This window comes from Triticum aestivum, chromosome 1D (assembly GCF_018294505.1).
Source record: "Triticum aestivum cultivar Chinese Spring chromosome 1D, IWGSC CS RefSeq v2.1, whole genome shotgun sequence".
Lineage (NCBI taxonomy): Eukaryota > Viridiplantae > Streptophyta > Magnoliopsida > Poales > Poaceae > Triticum > Triticum aestivum.
The window spans coordinates 201005784-201031882 of NC_057796.1; the positions used below are offsets into that span (position 1 = coordinate 201005784).

Consider the following 26099-nt stretch of genomic DNA (forward strand, 5'->3'; position numbering starts at 1 on the left):
CCAAATAAAAATCTAGCCTTTTCCCAATTTTAAGTGTTGGCAGATTTTAGCAACTAGCACAAGTCAAGCAATCAACCTATACATGCAATTCTAAGAGTGTAGCAGTGAAAAGTAAAACATTGCATATGAAGGTAAAGAGAAGGCTTTGAAGAAGGCAAACGCAATGTAGACAAGGAGATTTTTGGCGTGGTTCCGATAGGTGGTGCTATCGTACATCCACATTGATGGAGACTTCAACTCACGAAGGGTAACGTTTGCGCTAGTCCGCGGAGAGCTCCACCCACGAAGGGTCCACGAAGAAGCAACCTTGTCTATCCCACCATGGCCATCTCCCACGAAGGACTTGCCTCACTAGGGTATATCTTCACGAAGTAGGCGATCTCCTTGCCCTGACAAACTCCTTGGTTCAACTCCACAATCTTGTCGGAGGCTCCCAAGTGACACCTAATCAATCTAGGAGACACCACTCTCCAAAAGGTAATAGATGGTGTGTTGATGATGAACTCCTTGCTCTTTTGCTTCAAATGATAGTCCCCCCAACACTCAACTCTCTCTCACAGGTTTGGATATGGTGGAAAGATGATTTGAGTGGAGAACAACTTGGGGAAGGCTATAGATCAAGATTCTTGTGGTAGGATTGGAATGTCTTGGTCTCAACACACGAGTAGGTGGTTCTCTCTCAGAAAATGAGTAGTGGAAGTGTAGGCACGTTCTGATGGCTCTCTCTTTAATGGAGATGGGTGTGAAGGGGTATATATAGCCTCCACACAGAATCCAACTGTTACACACATTTGACCCAACTCGGTCAGACCGAATAGAGGAACTCGGTGAGCCCGATTTAGTTCAAAATGTGAACGTTAGGAATCTCGGTGGGACGGGCTGAATCAACTCGGAGATGTGCTAGTGCTAGGGCAAAACCTTATCTCGGTGAAGCCGATTGCTTGAACTCGGTGAGACCGATTTCAGCAAAGAGCAAACAAGGAGTTGGTCAAGCAAACTCGGTGGGACCGATCGCTCTTTTCGGTGAGACCAAAATGTTACGAAGGGAAACAGGGAGTTTGCAGGGCCATCTCGGTGAGACCGAGATCCGTATCGGTGTGGCCGAATTGTCTAGGGTTTCTGGCAGTGGCTATGTCAAAAGAACTCGGTGGCGCCGGATAGATCATTTCAATGGGGTCGAGTTTGAATTTGGGTTTTGGACATATGCGGAAATAAGAAAGTGGTTGAGGGTTTTGGAGCAATATCACTAAGCACTTTGAGCAAGTAGACCATTAAGCAACACCTCATCCCCTTTTAATAGTATTGGCTTTTCTATGGACTCAATGTGATCTTGGATCACTGATAGTCTCCAACGTATCTATAATTTATGAAGTATTCATGCTATTATATTATCCATCTTAGATGTTTTATATGCATTTATATGCTATTTTATATGATTTTTGGGACTAACCTATTAACCTAGAGCCCAGCGCCATTTTATGTTTTCTCCTTGTTTTTGAGTTTTGCAGAAAAGGAATACCAAACGGAGTCCAATTGACGTGCCAATTTTTGATGATTTTTTATGGACCAAAAGAAGACCACGGAGCATCGGAGTTGGGCCAGAAGAGTTCCGAGCTGCCCACGACGGTGGGGGGCGCGCCCACCCCCCCTGGGCGTGTGGGCCTGCCTCGTGGACAGCTCGGGCACCTCCTTGACGTGAGACCGACGCCAAAAATTCCTATAAATACAGAAACCTCGGAAAATTAACCTAGATCGGGAGTTCCGCCGCCGCAAGCCTCTGTAGCCATGAGAAATCAATCTAGGCCCTCTCCGGCACCCTACCGGAGGGGGCCATCATCACCGAAGGCCATGGACGAGTATCCCGGAGAGGCCATCATCGCCATGGAGGCCAAGGACCAGAGGGAGAACCTTTCCCCATCTAGGGGGAGGCCATGGAGGAGGAAGCACAAGGGGGAGAACCTCTCCTCCTCTCTTTCGGTGGCGCCAGAGTGCCATCAGGAGGGGAATCATTGCCACGGTGATCGTCTTCATCAACATCACCATCATCATCACCATCCTCATCTCTTTTACGCGGTCCACTCTCCCGCACCCCGCTGTAATCCCTACTTGAACATGGTGCTTTATGCCACATATTATGATCCAATGATGTGTTGCCATCCTATGATGTTTTGAGTAGATATCTTTTGTCTTTGGGTTGATTGACGATCTAGATTGGTATGAGTTGTATGTTTTACTTGGTGCTGTCCTATGGTGCCCTCCGTGTTGCGCAAGCGTGAGGGATTCCCGCTGTAGGGTGTTGCAATACGTTTATAATTCGCTTATAGTGGGTTGCGTGAGTGACTGAAACACAAACCCGAGTAAGGGGGTTGTTGCGTATGGGATAAAAGAGGACTTGATGCTTTAATGCTATGGTTTTGTTTTACCTTAATGATCTTTAGTAGTTGCGGATGCTTGCTAGAGTTCCAATCATAAGTGCATATGATCCAAGTAGAGAAAGTATGTTAGGTTATGCCTCTCCCTCATATGAAATTGCAATAGTGATTACCGGTCTTGTTAACAATTGCCTAGGACAATTCCGCACACCGATCCACCATTATTCCACACTCGCTATTTATAATATTTAGCATTATATTCTAACTTTATAATAACAACACCTACTTTCATACTTTAGCTCTCCGATATCATACAAAGTTATCCACTTCATACCCACAACGTAGTTTTATTTCTCGTTGCTAGTTGGAAGCAAACGTTCGGTGTACGTAGAGTCATACCAGTGGCAGATATGGCTTGAGAGAATATTGATCTTACCTTTAGCTCCTTGTGGGTTCGACACTCCATACTTATCACTTCCATCTTTGGAAATTGCTACGATGATTCCTTGCACTTGGGGATTATCAATCACTAAAATGAAAAAGAAGAGTCTTGAGCTTTTGCCAATCTTGTCCTTAGCATTTTGAGGGGTCCACATCTCTAGTCCATGCCATGCCAATCATTGAACTTTCTGAAATATTTAACTTGAATGGATATTAGTTTAATGAGCTATATGTTGTTATGAATTACCAAAACAACCCGAGGATTAGTTGCACTTTCATAGGTCTACGATGTGTGAGTTACCATGCTATTGACAAAAAAGCTATGGAGGGGATATTTCATCAACTCCCCCCAACCCCGCACCCTCGCTGCCAGGACGGGGTGCATAAGTTATCAGGTTTTCAACGTGCGAGATACCATGCTATTCGCACAAAAGTTCATCAACTCCCCCACCCCTTTCGCCGCGAAAGTTACCAGGACTGGGGTACAGAGTTATCAAGTCTGCAATGGGTGACTTATCATGTTATTCACACAAAAAAGTTATCGTGGTATATTTCATCAAGGACAACCCCCCACCCTCCCGGTCGCTAAAGTTATCCGGACCTGGGTGTATAAGTTATCAGGTATGCGATGTGTGAGTTGCCAACTTACCATGCTATTCATACAAAAAGGTATTAAGGGTTAATTTACACTAGTTTTGTTTGGGGTAAAAAATGCTACCACGATATTTGTACATAAACTATCATGTTTGCGGTGCGTATAATTATCGGGCTCGTTAAAGAGAATTTACCGAGGGATGACACACGAGAAAAAGACTGATGTTCGAATTCTATAGAAGCAAAACAATTATTTCTCTAGAAAAATATTCATCACTACAAAAAAGAGACAGACGGAGTACAAAAGTCGTTGCATTAGTACTTTAAAAAACTTGGAGCAAAATGGTTTTGTCCCCTCGTCAAAGGCACTGTGGTCTTCCTTTCTCGCTATCATTTATTAAGATATAAATATCAACTAATCTATACATGAAACAAAACAGATTCTCATCATAGGCCCTGTTTGGATACTCTAACTCAGTTAGAGGTTAGAGTTAGATTCTAACCCTGAACCAACCCTGAACTAACTCTAACCAAAGAGGTGTTTAGATAGCAGGGTTAGATTGACCATAAATGTATTTTCTCAATTATTTGGCTAATTTGGACCCTATTTCCTGCCGGATTCGATGGAGCGAGCCCTGGCCGAGGCAGACGGGGACGCGCCCGGTAAGGAGCCGCGCTGGCCTCTCGCGCAGCACGCTGACCGAATCCGCCGTCCCTGCGCAAGGAGTCGCACTGGCCGAGGCCGACGGGGACGGGCCGCACAAGGAGCCGCGACTGCTACCGGCGGGCGTACGGGCCGCGGGTAGACGAGAGGGTTGGAACGGGAGGATAGGGCGGGGTTGCTTACCGACGGCGGATGGGAGCGCGGATACGGCGAGGCGCCTTCACGGGCTGTGCGAGAGGGAGGGAGGGAGAGGACGAGAAGCTTCGAGAAAGTGGGAAAGGATCTGCTGCGGGGAGAGCGAGAGAAAAAAAGTGTTTTTTTAATGGTCCCAAGGAGAACTAACCCAAATAAGCACATATTGGGTGGGTTAGATTTTTGGGTGGGTTAGATGCATCTAACCCAAACTAACCCTCCCGTTTGGATATTTTTGGGTTAGTTTAGTCCAAACTAACCTAAACTAACTCTAACTCATGGAACCAGATAGGGCCATAGTTGGTAGCATGTCATGGCCACAACCAATACTCCCTCCTTTCCGGTTTATAGGGCTTATCTCAAAATCATAGTTTTTCCATTTTATAAGGCTCAATTTGGTTGTTCCCCATCACAATTTCAGATTTCAAGGTGCATTAAATAATTGCATGCAAGTATTAAGAGAAAAGTGACCAATGCATGTACTTTATGCATGCATGCATTGCAATTAATACATCCTGAAATCTAAAAAGTGCTTACGCACTATTTAGACGAATCGAGCGGCCGGCTCTTGTCCGCATATCACACTGGCTCCCTCACTTATTGAATGCATGCATGGGCATGCTTTGTATCTTAGTGCATGTGATTGATGGCATTAAATGCGATCAGACTTATACTACATGTGAATAGAAAAAACAGATCAACGTGTATTTACTTCGGATTTTCAATTTTTAAAACACTCATATGTTTTAAACCACGCATCGAAATTCAGATCTGTTTTCACCATTGGATTCCTCGTGATGAGATCTTTGAAACTAGATCCCGCATCGGCATGTTTCGACGAATTTTTTTCATGCAAACTTTCGTGCTATATTGTGCAACTTTAGTACTACATCGTGCAACTTTTTCCAAAACCAAATTTTGGATTTGCATGATTCAACTTTCATGAGGTTGCAATTTAGCAACCATGACAACTTTGATGTGCAACTAGTCTACTATACCGACCAACTATCAAGTAGTCGTTGTGCAACCCTCCTCCCTACTCGTGGATGCGTAGTTTTTCAATGTCGGTGCACCCTACTCCGACCTCCTGTAACACCCACGATGCGGCTATATCTCCCACGTGTCGAGGCACGACTTGGAGGCATAACCGCATGGTGGTTTTGTCGCAAGAAGGGTCATCTTCACACAATCACATGTAATGAATAAGAATGGGATAAAGAGTTGGCTTACAATCGCCACTTCACACAATTCATAAATTTAACATAATCATTCAGAGTACAATCAAGGTCCCACTACGGAACCAAAATAAAAGAAGACAACCCCAAATGCTAGATCCCCGATCGTCCCAACTGGGCACCACTACTGATCATCAGGAAACGAAACATAGTAACGACCACGGTCTTCATCGAACTCCCACTTGAGCTCACTTGCGTCACCCACGAGGACTTAGCAATCTCAAAACCCGCGAGATCAAGACTATTTAAGCTTATGGGTAGGAAAGGGGTAATGAGGTGGAGCTGCAGCAAGCACTAAGCAAATATGGTGTCTAACATACGCAAATAAGAGCGAGAAGAGAAGCAACGCAACGGTCGTGAAGCTAGAAGTGATCAAGAAGTGATCCTGAAACTACTTACGTTCATACATAACCCAAAAACCGTGTTCATTTCCCGGACTCCGCCGAGAAGAGACCATCACGGCTACACACGCGGTTGATGTATTTTAATTAAGTCAAGTGTCAAGTTCTCTACAACCAGACATTAACAAATTCCCATCTGCCACATAACCGCGGGCACGGCTCTCGAAAGTTTATACCCTGCAGGGGTGTCCCAACTTAGCCCATCACAAGCTCTCACGGTCAACGAAGGATATTCCTTCTCCCGGGAAGACCCGATCAGTCTCGGAATCCTGGTTTACAAGACATTTCGACAATGGTAAAACAAGACCGGCAAAGCCACCCGATGTGCCGACAAATCCCGATAGGACTCGCACGTATCTCGTTCTCAGGGCACACCGGATGGGCAAGACGTCGGGTTGGCATAGACCCTGGTTGCCCAGGGGGCGCCGGACATCGCCCGGTTTGGACCAGCACTCAGAGGAACACTGGCCCGAGGGTTAAAATAAAGATGACCCTTGAGTCTGCAGAACCCAAGGGAAAAAAGGCTTAGGTGGCAAATGTTAAAACCAAGGTTGGGCCTTGCTGGAGGAGTTTTATTCAAAGCGAACTATCAAGGGGGTCCCATAAATCACCCAACCGTGTAAGGAACGCAAAATCAAGGAACATAACACCGGTAGACGAAAACTAGGGCGGCAAGAGTGGAACAAAACACCAGGCATAAGGCCGAGCCTTCCACCCTTTACCAAGTATATAGATGCATTAATTAAAATAAGAGATACTGTGATATCCCAACATAACCATGTTCCAACATGAAACAAACTTCATCTTCACCTGCAACTAGCAACGCTATAAGAGGGGCTGAGCAAAAGCGGTAACATAGCCAAACAACGGTTTGCTAGGAAAGGTGGGTTAGAGGCTTGACATGGCAATATGGGAGGCATGATATAGCAAGTGGTAGGTAGCGCGGCATAGCAAAAGAGCGAACAACTAGCAAGCAAAGATAGAAGTGATTTCGAGGGTATGGTCATCTTGCCTGAAATCCCGCAAGGAAGAAGAACGAGTCCATGAAGAAGACAAACAGACGTAGTCGAACGAATCCTCACAACTCCGGAACGAAACCGAAGCTAACGAGAGAAGCAACCCGGAAACAAACAAACAACATAGTAAACAACCACCACATACACATGGCATGATGCATAAACAAGTATGATGCATGTCCGATTTAATGAGGCATGGCATGGCAAAATGCAATAAACAATACTACAAATTAAGTGGAGCTCAATATGCAACGAGTTGCATATTGACAAAACACCACATCAATTATTTAGTTCTCTCCCGTTTATGTACCCAACAAAATTAACTGTGGTTAAGCAAGGCAAGAGGTGAAACATAATAAAACTATCTATTTAGGCAAGTTTAAATGAGGCCGAAAATAACAAACAACAATTCCGGAAAATCCTCATATGCATATTTTAGATTTGGTACTGTTCTGTCCTAAAACATATTTTAAAGTTGTTAAACAGCAAAATAAAGTGCACCATGTTAATCTATGCATTTTTCCACCCCATTTATATATAAAGTTTATTAAATTTGGAGCTACGGTTATTTAGTTATGGAATAAATCATTTTAACATGGCATTTTAGCAAATTTAATCAAACAACATGTTTAAGCAGTTTAAACACGGACAGAAGTTGCAAATTGTGAAAGTACATGAAATTTTAAGCATGTTACATATATGACATGTTTTATTTGGATGCATGGATTTTTAGTTATTAACAATTCAGAATGATGGCATCTCCTGTAAATATGCATGCACTTGGAATTAGAAAAATCGCAGCGAACATAAAAAAAGATGCGGGCCGAATGCTGCGCACTGTGGAAGCCCAGCAGCAGATCTGGCCCGAAGCGGATGTGGGTGTGCGCGTGCAACAGTACAGGAAAAACAGAGAAAAAATTGGGGCAGCTGGGACTTGATCCCACGACCTCCTGTATAGAGGAGCAAGGCGCGGACCAATGCGCTGCTGCTTCTTATTTGTGCAAAACAAGGGCGTGACAGTAGTTGAACCGAAGCAAAGGCCAGGCCTTCTTCTTCGTGGATCAGAGAGGAACTGGGTGACGATGCCGGCAAGCAAGACGGCGACCGTCGCGACCACAGGCCGATGGCGGGGGTGCGGAAATAGGTGGAGGTGTGGCGCGCGGCGTGCGGAGTGAGGCGGAAGCAGAGACCTCGAGCTCAAGCGTTTCCTTGGCTCGGGGCCATGGCGAGGTGCGGCGGAGGCACGAGGCTTCGGTCGCGCGCGAGAGCTGCTGGCTTCAGGTGCGTGCGGGGTGCGGAGCAACATGCAAGGGTGTGGCCGAGCGGCAGAGCGGTGGAAGCAGAGGGTTCGGCGCGTCCATGGCGAAGCACGGTGGCTGGGGATTTTGTGTGAACAGATCAACACCTAGAGGATGCGAACGAGGCGAATAAAAGGGGCTGAGAGACGCGGCTGCTCACCTCGGTCCCGTAGGACAAGACGAGTCGGCCAGAGACGCGACAGGTAGGACTCGAGGACGCGCTGATCGTGATGAAGCTCGGCTCCATGAAGAAGACGAAGCAGGGGAAGCAGACGACGTAGAGGAAGACGATTGCGTCGCCGTGGCCCTTCTGGCTCCTGGCCTTGTTGGAAATCAAACGGGACGACGTCGGCGAGTCGACCCGGAGCGAAGACGACGACGGAGGAGGGATATGGCTGCGGTAGAGCCATGGAAGTGCTCCAGGAGCTCTCTGGCGGAAGGGGGCGATGAATATGGAGGCATGGCTTGGACCTACCTTGCGGCGGCGGCGTGGGGAGGAGGATAGGAAAGGGAAAACCCTAGGGGCGAGGCTGGGCTTCTTATAGGGGCGAGGCGCGGCTCGGCTGGCTGCCTCGGTGGCCATGTGTGCTCCTCCTCTGTTTTTACTGTGAGGGGGAGGTGGCGAGAGGAGGAAGAAAAAGGCGAAGGGAACAGTCGCTGCAGATGGGGTCAGCGCGGGTGACCAGCGTGGCAAGCTGGAATTACCAGCGGAGGGAGAGAGAGGTGGGCTGGATCAGCTGGGCTGCTGCTGGGTCCGCTGCTTGGCCGGCCTGGTAGAAGGAGGCCCAGGTAGGCCGCTCTTGCTGCTGTATCTTTTCTTTTCATTTTCCTCAGGCAGAAAATAAACAGAAAAACACATGGATAAAAGAGGGGTTTATGAGAGATATAAGGATATCCCCACGACGCTGGAATTATGCACTATTTGAAATAATTGGTTTGGGCATTTTTAGAGAAATAAAATTATCGCAAGTTTGAACTAAATTCAAACTTGAGGCAATTTTGATTCCAACCAAATCAAGTCCAAAAGAGCTGAAAATTGGCAGAGAGGGTTTAGGCATGGTGAACTAGCATCAGGAAAAGAATGAACATTTATGGAGGAGGGGGAAAGGTCACTTGCCAAAATGAAGGAAAGAATAAGGAAGGAGGAGGTGATGAAGCGTGATCATACATGGAGCATGCAACAATGTAACATCCATGAAAATGACAATGCACATGATGATTATGAGAATGCAAAATTACAAGAGGCACAAATGCAACATGACAAAGATGGGCATGGCAATGCAATATAATCAAATGATGAACATGATGCAAGAAGCAAAATATGACAATGGCACTCATTGCGATCATGGCAACAAACAGTTCAAACACACAACGTCAACGAAATAAATGGAAGGCAACTGGAGCATCGGTCTCGGGGCGTTACAACACTCCACCACTACAAGAGGATCTCGTCCCGAGATCTAGGGCTGGCACCGGAGAAAAACGAAAAAGCAAGAGGTAAAACAAAGTTGCTTCTTTGACAAACGAGTGAAACCACGAACCTTGAGAGGTTAAATAATTTAAAGAAGAAAACAATGGAGATGAACGCGATTGCAAACACTCCGTTAGCAAAGAGGAGCAAGGAACCTTCGAGAACCTTGTCGGTTGAAAGACAAGAAACAAGGGCTCAACGGACCAAAAGAATATGGAGCCACACCGGTATAACGAGATTGCCAAGGAACAAGAATGACATAATTTTGACAGCACTCCGGTTGAACATGGAATGAATAGAACAATAACTTGACAAGATGAGAGGATACTTGAAAAGAGGACACGACACTCCGGTTGAATGGATAAGCAAAGGAAAGCAAAGGACAGTTGAATGGTAAAAAAGTGACATTCATGAGGGTTGTGAAAAGTTACATATAGACAGAGTGCGAAAGTTGCGAATCTCACTAGCAGGGATGGTTTGGACCGTGTGCTAGCAGGGAAACTACACATCCTTGGAGGTATAGGAGAAAGTTGCAAATCACTGTTAGACAGTTGGCCGTGGCAGTATCCGAAATTGCACAACCACTACTAGAAAGTTGGCGGATGTAGTAAATAGTGAAAGCACATCCACGGGCAAGCGAAAAAGTTGCACGTCAATTACTAGGCAGTTGGCCCGAGCAACGGACGAAATTGCTCATCTCACTGGAAGGGGTAGTTTGAGGGGGTGGAGGTGACATCAGTGAAAACTGCACATCCACGGGGTAGGCGGAAAGTTGCACATCCACAGTCAGCTAGTTGCACATCGACCACTAGACAGTTGCACAAAACGAGGTACTAAATTGCACAAAAAAAATCATTGAAACTTACCCATGCGGAGATCTAGTTTCGAAGAGCACGTCGTAAGGGTTCCAACGGTGAAAGCGGATTTTAATTTTGATGTTTGATTCAAAAGTTATGGCTTTTTAAATGAAAAGAAACTCTAAATTAATGTGTTCACACTTGGTTGCTTTTCAATCTGTAATTAAAAACATGTTGCATGCCCTTTCTACCTTTTTTACAATGAGAAAGAATCTTTCTTTTTTGTTTGATGGGGAAAAGTGACAGCCGCTCCGGAGCGCTAGCGAGCGCTAGACGCGTCCTTAATACATTGGTAAACATACTTTTTTAAGGAAAATAAGAGCATTAATTGGGTGCTTTTGTAAATTACAAAAAGTATTCCACCACTCATCATCTATCTTGGTTGATGAGATTTTTGAATTGAGCCCTATAAACCAGAAAGAAGGGAGTAGGTTGTGTGTTGGAATCCTAGTAGTGTCCTTATTTTTTTTTCTGAGCTCTTTTTACACTTGAGAGTAGAGGCGAGCGGCTCTAGAAATCTATCGCTAACTTCGAGTGGAAGTTGGCTTCCTCGTAAAATAATTACATTCCCTATTAAAAAACTTAATTACATCCCATTTAATTTCACAAAGCCCAACACGAGAAAAGAAAAATCCGAAGAGTCGAGATCAGGTTCCCCGTTAAGTTTTCATCTCCCGCCGTGCGGAGGTACACACTAGAGAGCGAGGGACCCCTAAAAAACGTAAAGTAAAGAGAGGGGTGTTTTCACAAAAGATAGAGAGAGAGGGGTGTTTTCCTGTCGTCGTGTGGGTAAGAGTAGCCAGGAAGGAGGAGCGACGAGTTTATTTATATTTATTTTTGATTGAAACGAGGAGGAGCGACGAGTTGAAAGGCAGGAGGCGGGTCGTGGGTCGTTTCGCTTGCTGTTAAGTGAAGAAACCATTCGTTTTTTCCTCGATATAAAAAGAGGAAAACCTTCCTTTTCCCGTCCATTGTTTCCCCAATCTTCCCCTTCGCTTTCCCCACAGAACCTCGCGCCCCTTTGCCCACCTCCGTCCCGCCTCGCCCCGCGCCTCCTCCCCGGCCCGCCCTTGTCGGGTTTTTTGGGCGCAGAGGCGCACGAAAACCCTAGCAGAGAGAAGGGGCTCCCCGCGTGCGTCGTTCCGAGGTAAATCTTCGCCTCTCCTTGTACGGTTCGCGCTTTTTGTGCGTGTGTTGCCCTGCTGGTGTTCCGTGATCGAAGGGGAGGGGGTTCGAGCGCCCTGCATCGGTTCCTCCCCCGATCGGCTCCGACGAAATGGCGGCGGGTGGGCGGTTGCAATTGTTGGGGGAATGTGGTCGTTTCTGGGATTGCTCGATTGTTTTTTTCTCATTCGCGCTGTGTCCTATTTTGGGTGTTTTCGGTTCCATGGTTTGGCGCGTCTCTTTTCTGCGCGTGCAGTGCAAGGCTGAAGCGTTCTCGGAGAATCACGGAAAGTTTCCTTGTTTGCTGGTGCTGCATGTGAGATGTTGTTTAGGGTTTAATGACGTGTCATGGTGTCTGATCTATTTCTGGGTTGATCGGGTTCGGTGCGATTCTGCGAGTTGAAATGATTTGAACCTCCTGCAGGCTGCTTTTGGCATTCTGAAAAAATGATTGTCTTACGCATGGGGTCCCACCGGCAATGGTGTGGCTGCAAACATTTATTCAGTGTGGTGGTCGGCTCATGTAGTCCCAACTGCCAAGTTCTTCAGATGCTGCTCTGTTTAGTTCTTCATTAGATGATACGCGTCGTACTGCATTACTGTTAAGTTGTTAACTACTGCTCACGAAAATGTAGAAAGTACATGACATTTACTATCTCTTTTATTGTTGCTTGAACATGTGTAAGTTCTACATTCAAATTATTCTAATCTTTGTCTTCCTTGTGTTTTGCAGAAAGCAATTGTATGTATGTGTAGCAGCGCTGCTAGTCAACACTAGCTATGGATGTGAATGGAAAATTATCTGATGGCGATTTAAAGAAAACAGAAGCTCTTCACTCGAATGGACAGCCAGTAGATGATGTCATAATTATAGAATCTGAAGGCGATGAGAACAAAGTTGTAGTAGAAACCAACATCATAGAAGGTCCATTTGAGGAGCACAAGGAACACAGATGTGACAAAACGGACAATAGTGCGCATGAAGAAGCATCCATGAGCAGTGATGATGATTCAGACAGTGACCTGTATGGATTTCTCCGTGAGTCAGAGAATGAACAAACTTCTGAGTCTGATGTTGAGGAGACAGACATTGAGGTTTGTGCATCTAATTATGTACTTAAATCTATGGCTGGCCAACTTTTAACTTTTAACATGTTCAATTTCGAGATCATAACTTCTAAATCAGAGAAAAAAGTATGGTCACCATGTCCCTAGAAAATGTATGTTTGCTGTATGGATTGTAGTTAATTTTCCAACTTGACATGGAACTCTCGACAGCTTTTGTTGAACACCATTTAGTATTTTCTATTGTTTGCTTGATATGCTTTTCTCTGTCCTTGCCCCCCTTAGTTGTGAAGCACAATTATGATGTCTAGACTAATCATCAATGTTATCTTATCAGGCTGCAGCTGCACCTCAACATTTCTATGATTGTATTTTTTAATGCTAACATTTATTATGCTAGTTTGGTCTCTCTTGTCGATCAATTCGGTTTTGATTGACAATTGATTGGCTGAACAGATTGAAACATAGCAGGTGCAACTTATGTTACTCACATCTGTTCTGCATTATATCAAGTTCTTTTCAGCAATCTGTAATTTTGATGTGTCGTCATCCATCTTTTGGGTGCATATTTTGGTTATAAGTTCTCTCAATTGATTTCCAACAGGTGGCTCTGCCCGAGGAAAAAGTCGAAGAATTAGTTGCTGAATTCCATTATGTTGAGAGCAAAGTAACCTTTATAACCCCTGTTGTCTTATGGACACCTTTGTTTCCTGAGCATTTCATTCATTGTTTTCTTTGGTAACACTCAGGCAGCTGAGGCGCAAGAATCACTTGAAAAGGAATCACTGGAAAAAATTGAGGCTGAAGTAAGATTGGAGTTATCTGAGAGGCTCCAAGGAGATGCGGTTTGTGAAAATGATTATGTTTTGCTTCAGTTTATAAATTCTTAACTGTTAAGTCTCTCTGTTCAATACAATGATATATATATTTTTACTTAAAATAGTTGGACTTAGCTGTGTCAATTGAGATGGAGCAATTCAAGAAGGAATGGTCAACTGAACTTGATGATTTGGAGATCCGTAGTGCTGTTCTGTTGGTATGCTTTTGCTCGAAAGAGCATCTTTCTGTCCATTTAATAAACCCGGTGATAAATTATATCTCAGTGCTATAGTGATGCCTGCTGGCATTGCCATGTGATATCCTATGCATGTCCAAAATGCCCGTGCTTTATTTATTTATTTAAATAAAAATAAGTTTCATTGTTTATTCATATTAGATTAACCATGTATTTCTAGTCTCTTGATTAGATTCGCTGAAGTTCTCGACCTTGCTAAGACATATTTACAAAGGCGATTAGTGTTAAACTTGTTCTATCATAGGCCTCATGACCTTGTGTTGGCTGTGTACATCTTAGTTATGCAGAGGCCGGGTGTAATGCTTAAATCTAAAGCACCCCTTTTCAAAAAAAGTATATCACAACTCTAGTCATATTAAATTGAGACTTACTTTCTTGAAGGAAATTTGAGACATTATTTTACTTACATTTCCTTTGGTAGATGTTTATTTCAGTATCTCTAGGTGCTAAATTGCAATTTTAACTGCAGGAAGAACTTGATGCTGCTGGCGTTGAACTTCCCAGCCTTTATAAATCAATAGAAAGTCAAGCGCCAAATGTTTGTGAGACTGAAGCATGGAAAAACAGGACTCATTGGGTTGGTTCTCAAGTTCCTGAACAAGCTAATCAATCAATCAGAAAAGCTGATGAGTACCTGCAGTCTTGTAGACCTGTAAGGAGGTAATGTTAGGGGAAACAGTTTTTTGACGTAAACTGTCAGGGACTGAAGTTGGTTACTCCTTTGTTCTGTTTTTCGAGCCTTAGCTTTAGTCTACTTGCTTCAAACAGAAAACATGGAAGGCTGCTGGAGGAAGGTGCCAGTGGCTTTCTTGCAGGAAAAGTTCCTGTTGTGGATGATGATTCTGTACAGTGCCATGAGAAAAGTTGGAGTTCATTCAATGAACTAATTAAATCTAATGAGGGTGCCAAAACTTCTTTTGGAAGCAGTAACTGGGCATCAGTTTATCTGGCCAATACACCCCAGGAGGCTGCCGCCTTAGGTCTCCAATTTCCAGGAGTTGATGAGGTACCAGCTTTAACTGATCATTGTTACATTGTGTGGTGTCACCGTTGCATTTTACTTAGCCTCATGTGCTCATCCAATACGTTCTTGAAATATAATTCTATCTTAAACTTATGTATTTCCCTTAGAGAGGAAGCTATTCTTGTTGATGCTTCTCCAGTCTGGGGAAATGTAAACTTTAGTAGTAGTTAACTTGAATTTGTATTTATTGAAGCGTGCAATCTGATTAGTGCAACAACAGGTCAAATGAATTGGATAAGATTAAGACAACTAAAGATATACCTTGTATGTTTGTAATGAATATGATATGGCGTGGATACAAACCGTTGCATGCACAGTGTCTTGATGACCAATCCTGTTATCCAGGTTACTATTCCCTCCATTTAACAATGTATCACTATGAATGCGGCCACACTTTTAGTACCGCCAGTGCTTGCATGTTCAAAAGGTGTCTAGATTGATCTTGCAAAACTAATGCTGGAGCTGTGTTGTTGAAAGCACATCAATTATCTTATATATATGCCGTCATTGCTTTCAGTAACATACTACTCCCTCCAGTTGAAATTAGATGACTTCTTCAGGAAGTTGATATTGGTTTGCAAGTAGTTCCTGTTTTTTGGGGTCCAAGGCAGCATTCTTGTCAATCGATAACATTTTGATGGGTATTATGTATTTATGTTAGGGAAATCGATATACAATTAGCTGGGGAAGCTACACCAAAAGCTAATGTATTAAGTGTTTTTTTTAACCTTCTTTGTGCCTTCGATTGCTCCTCTGTTTCAAAATATAAGGCCCAGTTTGTGAAGGGTGTGTTTTAACCTATCAGTTTGGCAAACAAAACTAGGTTTAAGTTGAGTCACCAAGGGCAGGTATCTCGTCTGGGTTGTATGTGTTTTAAGTAACTAATAAGTACACCACAATTAGCTTTGAGGTCTTTCAAAACTGAAAACATCCAAGAATTAAGTGAGTCATCGTGCATGCTCCCTCCATACATTTTCTTTACAGATTGGTGATACTTTTGTTAGCGATCTACTGTAATTTCCATCAACCTAAGCATCATTGCATCTTGAAACATTTTCCTCTTGTGCACATTGAGTTCACCTGCTTACATTAGACAAGAATGCAACATATATTTTAATGTAAAGATACCATATTTTTGATCATTATAGAAGCTATGCATCATACAATTGTTTATAAGCATTGTTGTTAAAGGTTTTTTATAAGTTCTAGAATGAAAATGGGTTGTTCTGTTAATATTAGTGTGACACTTATATTTTTTCTCTGCATCCTTTTTTAGTTTTAATAATGAGACAGTATTTTTTTTGGTTTTGAGTTCCATGTTTATTATTCTTTCGTGTAACTGGTTCACCATGGTACTTACCATTATACTGATATTTTCTGTAAAGCTGGCCACCATCCAAATTTCCACTTATTTTATTTTTTTTTTCCATGGAATAGTTCCACCAAAGTTCCAATTATTATTCTATAGGTAGAGGAGATAGCTGAAGTTGATGGTGCTGTTGATGACATAAAATGCGTTGATGAAATAGAGCTTTCTGAAGAACAGAGGAGAAAATACAGAAAGGTCAGTCGAAACTAACCATGCACCCTTCTTTGTCCTGATGTTCCTATCCTTAAATATCTCCTTTGGGCTTTTTGTATAGTCCTAGAGTGTGTGTGTGTGTGTGCGTGCGCGCTTGTTTCCTGTTTTTACTTGATTTATTGCTTTCTATAACACCTAGTTCCTCCTAGTTTGATAGAGTTGTATGTTTTGTTCACGGTGGATGCATAAAATGTTAAAATCTCAAATTGTATTTTGGTAGTTACATGTCTACTTTGTTAAAATGCTGATTGCAAACATTTACTCTGCATACCAATGACTTCGCTGCGATGCTTATAATCGTTGTATCTATCTACCTTTCCTGATTGTTCTCTATTGCTCAGAACCTATTTCTTTTTATGAGGAAACACCGCTCAGTACTATGTGGTCATGCCGATTCTCTGATTCGGTTGCAATACAAGTGACATAACGGCTTGTTTAAAAGCTGAGGATTGCTGATATTTTGTACATCATGTTATTTGTTGTTATGTAAATACCAATGAAATACCTTATGTAGGTAAGAGAAGAAGATGATGCAAAGGCGATAAAACGTTTGCGGCGTTATATGGAAAAAAGGACAGACGGCTGGTGTAAGGTAACTGCTCATGTTAGTATTTGGCGCGAGATCAGTCTTTTTCTTACTCTGTTGGATTGGTCTGTTTCTCTTGGGTGCTCTAATTAACATTCAATGCAGGGCAACTTCGGTTTGGCCTCGTCATCAAATGGATGCTGTAAGCTACCTCTAGATGATGGTGTTTTGGACACCAACAGTGGTCGTCCTGAATCTGAAAAACAGAAAATGGATAAAGATGAAGTTTCCGCTGAGTTGCTGAAGCGCACACGCGAAGATGATGTTGAGCTTGACCACAAGAGGTCAAAAACTGTAGTGATAGAGAGTGACGATGACATGCAGATGGACCGCAAGCTAGTTTTGCATATCAAGGACAGCGAGCATAGTTCAGCAGAGCTTGAAAAGGGGGTTGACATTATTGATCTTGATCTTTTCCCATCACAAAGCCCTAAGTTTAGTGATATGGATTTACCTAAGGCTTTTAAGTGCACAATTTGCACCAAAATGTTGAATGCCTCTGATGTGCATCGTCACCCAGTACTGGATGTTGCTGTTTGTGGGTCTTGCAGATTTCTGGTGATAGAGAAGAACCGTCTTGAGGTGAATACTTACCCTCTTTGCTGATAGTTTTGAACTGTTTAAAAATAACATCAGTTATTTTTGGGGGATGAACAATGCATTTGTAATATTCTTAGCTAAGCTGTTTATTTTTATTACAGGGCCCTGTATCTGGTGGTTATTGCACCTGGTGTGTTCAATGTGAACAACTTCTAAGTTGCAGTTCGTGTAAGATGCTTTTTTGTACAAAATGCTTGTTAAAGAATCTTGGTGAGAAATGCATATCAGAAGCCAAAGTCACTGGCTGGCAGTGTTGCTGCTGCCAACCCAGTCAACTGGAACACTTAATTTCTGAATGTGATAAGGCTCTGAGTGGTGTTGAATCTTCTGATCTCGAGGGTGACAACACTTCTGGAACTGAAACCAATGACCCTGTTAGGTATGCCCTTTTGCACTTTTACCAGTATTCTTATTATTTATCACACTGTAGATATAACACTGAAGATTTTTCAAGCTAATCGAACATGTAAAACCTGTTCAGCAAGCACAAAAGGAAAAAGAAGATAAGAAGAATCATGGATGATACAGAACTTGGGGAGGAAACAAAGCGTAAAATTGCAATGGAGAAGGTGTGTGTCTTTTACGTTTTGAAGCTTTGTTTTGACATATCAAACATTTGTTTTTATTGGAAGCTGTCCAGGTTGTAATTTGTACATTCTTTTATAGGCTAGGCAAGAACATTTGAAGTCCATGCATGAGCAGTCTGCCAGCAAGTTAAGGAGCAGCAACACTGGAACTTCCTCTGGGGCTCTATCGGAAGTCTTTCTACAGGATGCTGGGGATGGCCATATTGTCAACCCTGCCAGGGAGGAAGACGAGGAACCTGTTAGAATTCCAAGCAGCATATCTGCTAAACTGAAGCCTCATCAGGTTTGTTTTTGATATATACCCTATAAACGCTGCGATGCGCATTCATCCTTGCAATTAAATTTGATTTGTAAAACCCTGTATCAAAAATGATGTGCTGGCTCGTAATGTGCTTGCATGGTGAAATGTACAAATAGAAATCTTTATCACATGATGATTGACTGTGTTCCTACCATTGCTTTCATAATTTTGCTTTAAGATGCTTAACATTCTTTAATTGTAATTGTTTGCTAGGTGGCACCATGTCACTTGCATACCAGTCATGACCTCTACCCCATACAGCCGCTGGACCCCTTATATGTTGCATTCTCATATTTCAGGTAGCAGGAATAATATTTTTGTGGGAAAATGTTATCCAGTCTGTTAGAACAGTCAAATCTGGTGACAAAGGTTTTGGGTGCATTTTGGCGCATAACATGGGGCTTGGGAAAACTTTTCAGGTATGTGTAGATATTTTACCTTGATCCAGTTACATGAACATATTCTGATGTCGATTTAAATTATGTGCTGGGAGCTATTCTAACGTATGCGATGTGTGCTTTTCACTTTTACCAGTTTCGGTGTACGTGCTTAATTGCTACTCCCTCTGTCCCAAAATAAGTGTCTCAAGCTTAGTACTCCCTCCATTCCTAAATATATGTCTTTCTAGTGATTTCAACAATTGACTACATACGGAGCAAAAGGAGTGAATCTACACTCTAAAATATGTCTATATACAAACTTAGTACGAAGTTGAGACCCTTATTTTGGGACGGAGGGAGTATTAATTATGTAGCAAGTGTTAATGTTTTTCAAGGCAGCCTTTGTTTGGCCTTATTCCACCCCCATGACATGAACTATAGTTGGAGTTGCATACCTATATTTATGAATTGTACTTTGCAGGTTATTACCTTCCTGTACGTTGTTATGAGATGTGCCCAGTTGGGACTCCGCACGGCACTTATAGTTACCCCTGTTAATGTTCTGCATAATTGGAAGAAAGAGTTCACCAAGTGGCAACCGGCCGAACTAAAGCCTCTTCGTGTGTACATGTTGGAAGATGTTCCGAGGTGCGGATAATTTACTTGTAATTATGTTATCCTTTGTGTTACTGTTAATGTAGTTAAATTTCTTTACTCAATGGATGTAGCCTAGAGGCTGTCTAGTGCCAATAATTCCAGCTTGTAAAAACTTAATGTGCTCTACTGCAATTGGAATAGTAACAATCTAGCTTGTACCGGCCTTTAAAGAAATCTTTACCCTATGAGGTCTAAAGAGAAGCTCTGAAAAGGGCCATCTGTTATGTTAAACAACTACTACCATTGATACACTGATTCCTACCATGGGAGATGGAACTTGATTGGTGGTTTGTATTTTGTGACATAAATTAAGGATTTTATTTGGTGTGTCTGTTGTGTTCTTGTGAAACATAGCGGCTTCTTCTACAGTTTTCAGTTCAGAAAAACCTGTGTGTTTATATGTAAATATTTTGTGGAGATGTGGGTTCACTCTGTTTGTGATGTTTTCATTATTAATATTTGTCATGGAACTACATATTTCCACTCTAATCTTTCTTTTTGTCATGGAACTACATATTTCCACTCTAATCTCTAATCTTTCTATTTGCAGGCTAAAAAGGCTGTATTTACTTAACAAGTGGCGAGCAAAAGGTGGAGTACTTCTCATTGGTTATTCATCATTTAGGAACTTATCTCTTGGAAGACATGTGAAGGAAAAAGATACCGCAGATGAGATTTCTAATGCATTGCAGGTGATATTCCATTTGTTGTGTTATTTTGTTTCAAGCTTGTATGTATGCCAGCTCATTATGTGAGAGCATAATAACTTGTAGATGTTCATGTCTTGCATGAATTATGATGTATAATGTTTTCAGTTTGCCATGGGTTCTGATGTAGTTCACTTACATGTCACTGTCAGTGTGGGCCAGATATTCTTGTATGTGATGAAGCACATATGATCAAGAATAGGAAGGCTGACACTACACACGCTCTAAAACAAGTAAAGACGCAAAGAAGAATTGCGTTAACTGGATCCCCGTTACAGAATAATTTGATGGAATATTACTGTGTAAGAAACCTCCACTTTACCATATACAGTTTTATCTTCCAGTTACTGACAATATTTGATGCCTAATTGCTTTTGGTTCATCCTGTGATCAGATGGTTGATTTTGTCAGGGAAGGTTTTCTTGGAAGCAGCCATGAATTCCGCAATAGGTAATGTAATGCTCAGTTACATTGGCACCTTAATGTCTTTAAATTTTGGGATTGAGATGTTTTGTTCTATCAGGTTCCAGAACCCCATTGAAAATGGGCAACACACAAATTCTACATCAGATGATGTCAAGATCATGAACCAACGGTCACACATTCTGTATGAACAGCTGAAAGGCTTTGTCCAGCGAATGGACATGAATGTGGTGAAGAATGATCTACCGCCAAAGAAGGTTTTTGTCATTACCGTAAAGCTCTCTCAACTGCAAAGAAAACTATACCGAAGATTCTTGGATGTGCATGGTTTCTCAAGCGGCACTTCTGAAAAACCTTATCAGCACGGTGGCTTCTTTGCCAAATATCAAAAACTAGCCCAGGTATAAATTTGAATCATTGTGCATTTCATTAAACAAAAAAAAAGTAACATTGTCTGGTCTTATTTGTTGTTGCTAAAATGCTACTCCCTCCGATCCAAAATAAGTGTCGCAGCTTTGAACTAAAATTGAACTAACCTTAGTATTACTGTGTTATACCATGATCATATTTCTTTATACTTTGTTACTTATGCTGGACTATATGTTAATGTGTAGATATGGAACCACCCGGGCCTTCTCCAGATGGCTAAAGAGCAGAGAGGAAGTCTGCGCCGAGAAGATGCTGTTGAGAACTTTCTGACGGATGAGAGTTCTAGTGATGATAATCATAATATTGAAATTCAATTGCCAAATGGAGGTAATTTGTTATTTAGTGCCTTTCCCTTGGTGTCTTAGCCTGAAGCTCCTCCGATGCATTTTCCCTTTTGTTCTTCTGTGCAGAATTTACACCTGGTTTGAACTGTTTTTGTCGTTTCAGGGAAACAGAAGAGTAGAACTGATCAGCGGTCCAAGAAAATTGACTTTCTGAACGAGGTACTTGATTATTCACACAATGTAGATTATCAGAAATTTCCAATTGAAGTATGGCAAAAATTAATTGGCACGATATTCTGTAGTGCATTGTGCATACAATGCTATTCAGTTATTTATACTGTCCAGCTGTGTACTGGGTCTCTGTTTACTAATATGGTCTATATGTACCATAATGGTGGATAAATTGAAACATATGCAGACCCTTTAGTGGTGCAATGCTTTCCACCCGCACATTAATGTCGTTAAATTTTTTACCTTTATGTGCTTCTGTTTTCCTGTAGGAAAGTAACTGGTGGGAGAACCTTCTGGATGATAATACTTTTAAGGAAGCAGATTACAGTGGCAAAATGGTCTTGCTCCTTGATATACTGGCGACTTGTTATGAATTGGGTGACAAGGCACTAGTGTTCAGCCAGAATTTAACCACTTTGGATTTGGTGGAGTTTTATCTATCTAAGATGCAAATCAAAGGAAAGGAAGGCAAATACTGGAAGCAGGGCAAGGACTGGTACAGGTATACCTCCACACTTGACTGTATTTCTTTTGCACACATGAATCGTACAACTATTGGTGTGGATTAGGTAGTTTCACAGTTTTTTGTTGCTTTAATTTGTTGTTTCGGCGTGCGGATGAGATAATCTTGTGTGTTGTCAATTCGTCTATTTTTTGGATTAACTTATTTTTGTTGTGGACAACTTAAGACCTGAACCTATTGGTATGCAAGTCTTTTTTTTTTGTTTGCGACGACAGTATGTAAGTGTTTACCACAATATTGTGTTTATTCTAGTAAACTACAAAATATATCATTAATAATTTGCAGTTCGTTAGTTATTACATGATAATGTGAAAGAAAATGTGCCTTTTATTCCAAGAGTTTTCCCGCCTTTATAACAGTGGTACATAGTGCCTTTTTTTCTGCTGGAAACCTGCTGGGTTATGTTTTCTATTTCTTTTCTTTCAATTCTTTGGGATTGAATCTAACGATAATGTACTCCCTCCGTCCCACAATATAAGATCATTTTTCAAGCTAACATAGCTTGAGAAAACGATCTTATATTGTTTTTTAAGCAATCCTGCGAGAGAGTGGGTGGTTAATTCTATAGCCCTGAAGTAGACAGGGTTCAGAAAAGAGGACCTGTTCTTGTTGACTGGTAACTGGTGATTCTTTAGGACACTGCGTGAATCAGGGATGCTACAATTTTTGCGACTCAGGTGAACGTGTGTGTGTGTTGCTTCCTAAAATATATATCGATGGCAGGATATTTCAGTTGTAAAATTTGTTCGAGAATATCCTCATCCAGATGCCCCTAGCTTGCTGCTGGCGGCCATACAAGCTGACATAACTATGACAGTTTAAGCTTGCAACTAATCATGACATACCATGCTGAAACAAGTTTTTGGATCATTTTGGTCCCCTATGGCAGCATTTTTGGCACTATTTCTGCAAAGATGACTGCTGTATTACCAGCGTGTAGTTTGACAAATAGTGTTCATAATAATTATTTATTTATGCAAAGATGGTGTTGTTACTTTGAGCACCCTGTTCTGCAAAGATTTGTGTATCATCAGTTTTAATTCTTCAAATACCACATACTTGTACTGTGCCATACAGGCTTGATGGGAGCACTCCATCTTCCGAGCGGCAGAACCTTGTTGAAAGATTTAATGACCCTGCAAACACAAAAGTAAAATGCACATTGATATCTACTCGAGCTGGATCTCTGGGTATAAACCTTCATGCAGCAAACCGTGTGGTCCTTCTGGATGGTTCATGGAATCCAACACATGATTTGCAGGCCATTTATCGGGTTTGGAGGTAAGAACTAGTAGCATGATTCACACATTAATTGCATTTTTATGTGATTATATGTTTATTTGATGTGTACTCTATACAGGTATGGCCAGATGAAACCTGTGTACGCTTACCGCCTAATGGCACATGGTACAATGGAAGAAAAAATATATAAGCGGCAGGTATTGTGATATTTGCTGCCTTCTGGTGGGGTCCCAAGTTAGAACTAAATTGTTTTTTTACATAGTAAAATAAAGTTCTTGTTTGGAATCTTATCAATATGAATCTCTTGGTTGTTGATAGGTTACAAAAGAAGGGCTCGCAGCAAGAGTGGTGGATAGACAGCAAGTGTCTAGAACAATCTCCAAAGAAGAGATGTTGCATCTCTTTGAATTTGGTGATGAGGAAATGTTGGACGAGAGTGGGAATGATACCATAATTGATCACACTAAGGTTGGAACGGAGAAGCTATCCATGCCCAATAGCACTGAACTACCGGTGGACACGCTCATGCTGAACCTACTTAGTGATCATCCTCGGTAATGCCTAACCTATTTATGTTAAAACTTATAAGAGAAATCACGTCACAATTCTCTTTTGTAAGAAAAAGACAGGTTATAAAATCTATAATGCCCAATATTTTGGAATTCATAAACTTATCACACATGTGGAGGTCGTTTATTTCTTTCTCGACTGCCTAATTTATGTTGTTCTCTTGCTATGAATGTATATGTGTGTTAAGCAGTTGCTGGAAGCGTAATATCTGGTTCAAATTTACAGGTGGATTGCAGGTTACCATGAACACGAAGTTCTTCTGCAAGAAAACGAAGAGGAAAGACTCACCAAGGAAGAGCAAGATATGGCATGGTCAAATTTCAAACAATCGCAGCAGTTGGATGCCGTGGCAAGGAAAGGTGCACATGATTCCGAGAGAAAACCAACAGAGACCAACCCTCCACCGCCTAAAGTTACTTCAAGAAGTCGGCAAGCGCAGCAACCAAAATCTCATTCGAACAACCAGAAGAAATGCACCAACTTGAACCACATGCTGACTCTCAGAAGCCACGGTACCAAAGCAGGATGCACGACAAGCTGTGACGAATGTGGCCAGAACATTAGTTGGGAGGCACTAAACAGATCAGATGGTAGATTGAGGTGACCCCACTTGGCTTACTCCATGTGGAATCACAGCTACGCGTTTCAGCTCGTTTTTTAAGGGTTAGCGTATGCATTTTGTCTGCGAGGCTTTTAGTGTATATACTTAGTGAGAGGGCAAATCTCACCTTTTGGTACAAACGGAGAACCACGTGGTCGGTGAAAGATTGTTGTCAGGAGTTTCACTTAGGGAATTAATTGGAATTGAGTTTTTTTGGGTCTGCAGACGAGCTGTGAATTTCGCAAGGGAGATTTCTTTTTGAGATGGAAAATGGAGTTTATTACTCTCGTAAAGGCGTACAATCAGCTGCCAGAAGGGTAGCTACAAACTTGGGAGCATCCTGCACCCAGATATCGGTGTAACGATTAACCCTCGCAAAATTTCCTACAGCATCTGAACATTTATTCTGCTCACGTAACACTAACATAAACACTGTATCTCCAAAGGCAAGCTCATTTCAGCTGCAATACGTCTCAGGTTCGACCGATCCATCTCTCTTTAGTCTCTACCGCCATCTTCAGTTTTGCAGAGTCAGTTTGGATGGCAACTAGAAGGGTGTTTGAATTTATGGGACATATCCAGTCCCAAGTTGAATTCTATGGGAATGACATATACGATGCGTTTGGTTCGGCCATGGTAACGTATTCAGTTTAGCGTATCAATCCGGATGCGCTGTTTCTGAATATTGTTACGTAATACCTCCTTTGTTTGGTTCGTGCGCTCTCCGTATCAGGAAGCACTGCTACAGAATACACCGCGGTCTGATTTCTAACCCCGGCCGCTTCGGGCGGTTTCAACTTTACGAAGCGCCGTATCAGGAAGCACTGTTACAGAATACATCGCGAGCGAAACAAACGCTGGTTATGGTTTCGGAAGTCACTGTATTTGGAAGTTGTGCTTTTTTGTCCCAACCAAACGTGTCGATAAGTTACTACAAAAACGGGAACACTGCAAATATGTGAATTTCAAAAATCTCATCCATAGCATAAGACAAAGATTGAAGGGTTGCAAAAATCATATGACATATTATCAGAAGACATCATGTGTAGCATGGTATAAAAATTACTTGACATCACATACCCATCATCATACCATCATAGATGGGTAGCAAAACAAAGCACTTAGAATGCAAAATATCATGTGACATAGCGAAAGAAGTATCAGTATCATGCGAGCAATCCTTGTCCGCTAGAGGTACAATCACATCATCATCACCTTTGTTATCTTGGTTGTTCTGCTCATGCGAAGTGGGTGTGGTTTAAAGTATCAACTTGTGGCCATCTTCATCATCTTGATGGAATAATGTGGGGGTGCGTCATCTTTTTTCATCATGACCATCTCGTCACCATGGCACATCATCATGCTCGGCCATCTCACTATCTTCGTCGCAAAAGGTGGAAGCTTTTTCTTTGCTCGCCGCCATGTCTCTTGCCTCCAAAGCATGTTCCCTGAGTGGCTCCATAGTCGTAGTCATCGTTGCGTTGTCTTCAAAAAGAGTCATGCTCGACAAGGCATCTTTAGTTCCAT

At 42.2% G+C, this 26099-nt stretch overlaps 1 protein-coding gene across 1 annotated transcript; it reads left to right on the top strand.

Annotated features, from left to right (window-relative positions):
• The first annotated feature begins 11469 nt into the window (after positions 1 to 11469).
• LOC123180964 (protein CHROMATIN REMODELING 20) lies at positions 11470 to 24843 on the top strand. Its single transcript, XM_044593164.1, has 26 exons — positions 11470 to 11688; positions 12439 to 12800; positions 13375 to 13437; positions 13520 to 13615; positions 13714 to 13806; positions 14315 to 14505; positions 14614 to 14851; positions 16338 to 16433; positions 16966 to 17043; positions 17143 to 17619; positions 17739 to 18016; positions 18119 to 18206; positions 18304 to 18507; positions 18825 to 18944; positions 19387 to 19553; positions 20113 to 20254; positions 20422 to 20571; positions 20664 to 20719; positions 20793 to 21093; positions 21307 to 21448; positions 21569 to 21624; positions 21906 to 22138; positions 23237 to 23440; positions 23520 to 23598; positions 23720 to 23955; positions 24197 to 24843. The coding sequence occupies exons 2-26, from the start codon at positions 12486 to 12488 to the stop codon at positions 24573 to 24575; spliced, it is 4482 nt and encodes a 1493-aa protein (XP_044449099.1). The 5' UTR covers positions 11470 to 11688; positions 12439 to 12485; the 3' UTR covers positions 24576 to 24843.
• Positions 24844 to 26099: the final 1256 nt, after the last annotated feature.

Excerpts from the sequence above, each read along its gene's own strand:
- LOC123180964 (XM_044593164.1), top strand. The coding sequence starts at position 12,486 with ATGGATGTGAATGGAAAATTATCTGATGGCGATTTAAAGAAAACAGAA. Across the intron at positions 14,506-14,613 it reads TCTTGTAGACCTGTAAGGAG|AAAACATGGAAGGCTGCTGG; the intron begins GTAATGTTAGGG and ends TGCTTCAAACAG. Across the intron at positions 19,554-20,112 it reads ATGTTGGAAGATGTTCCGAG|GCTAAAAAGGCTGTATTTAC; the intron begins GTGCGGATAATT and ends TTCTATTTGCAG.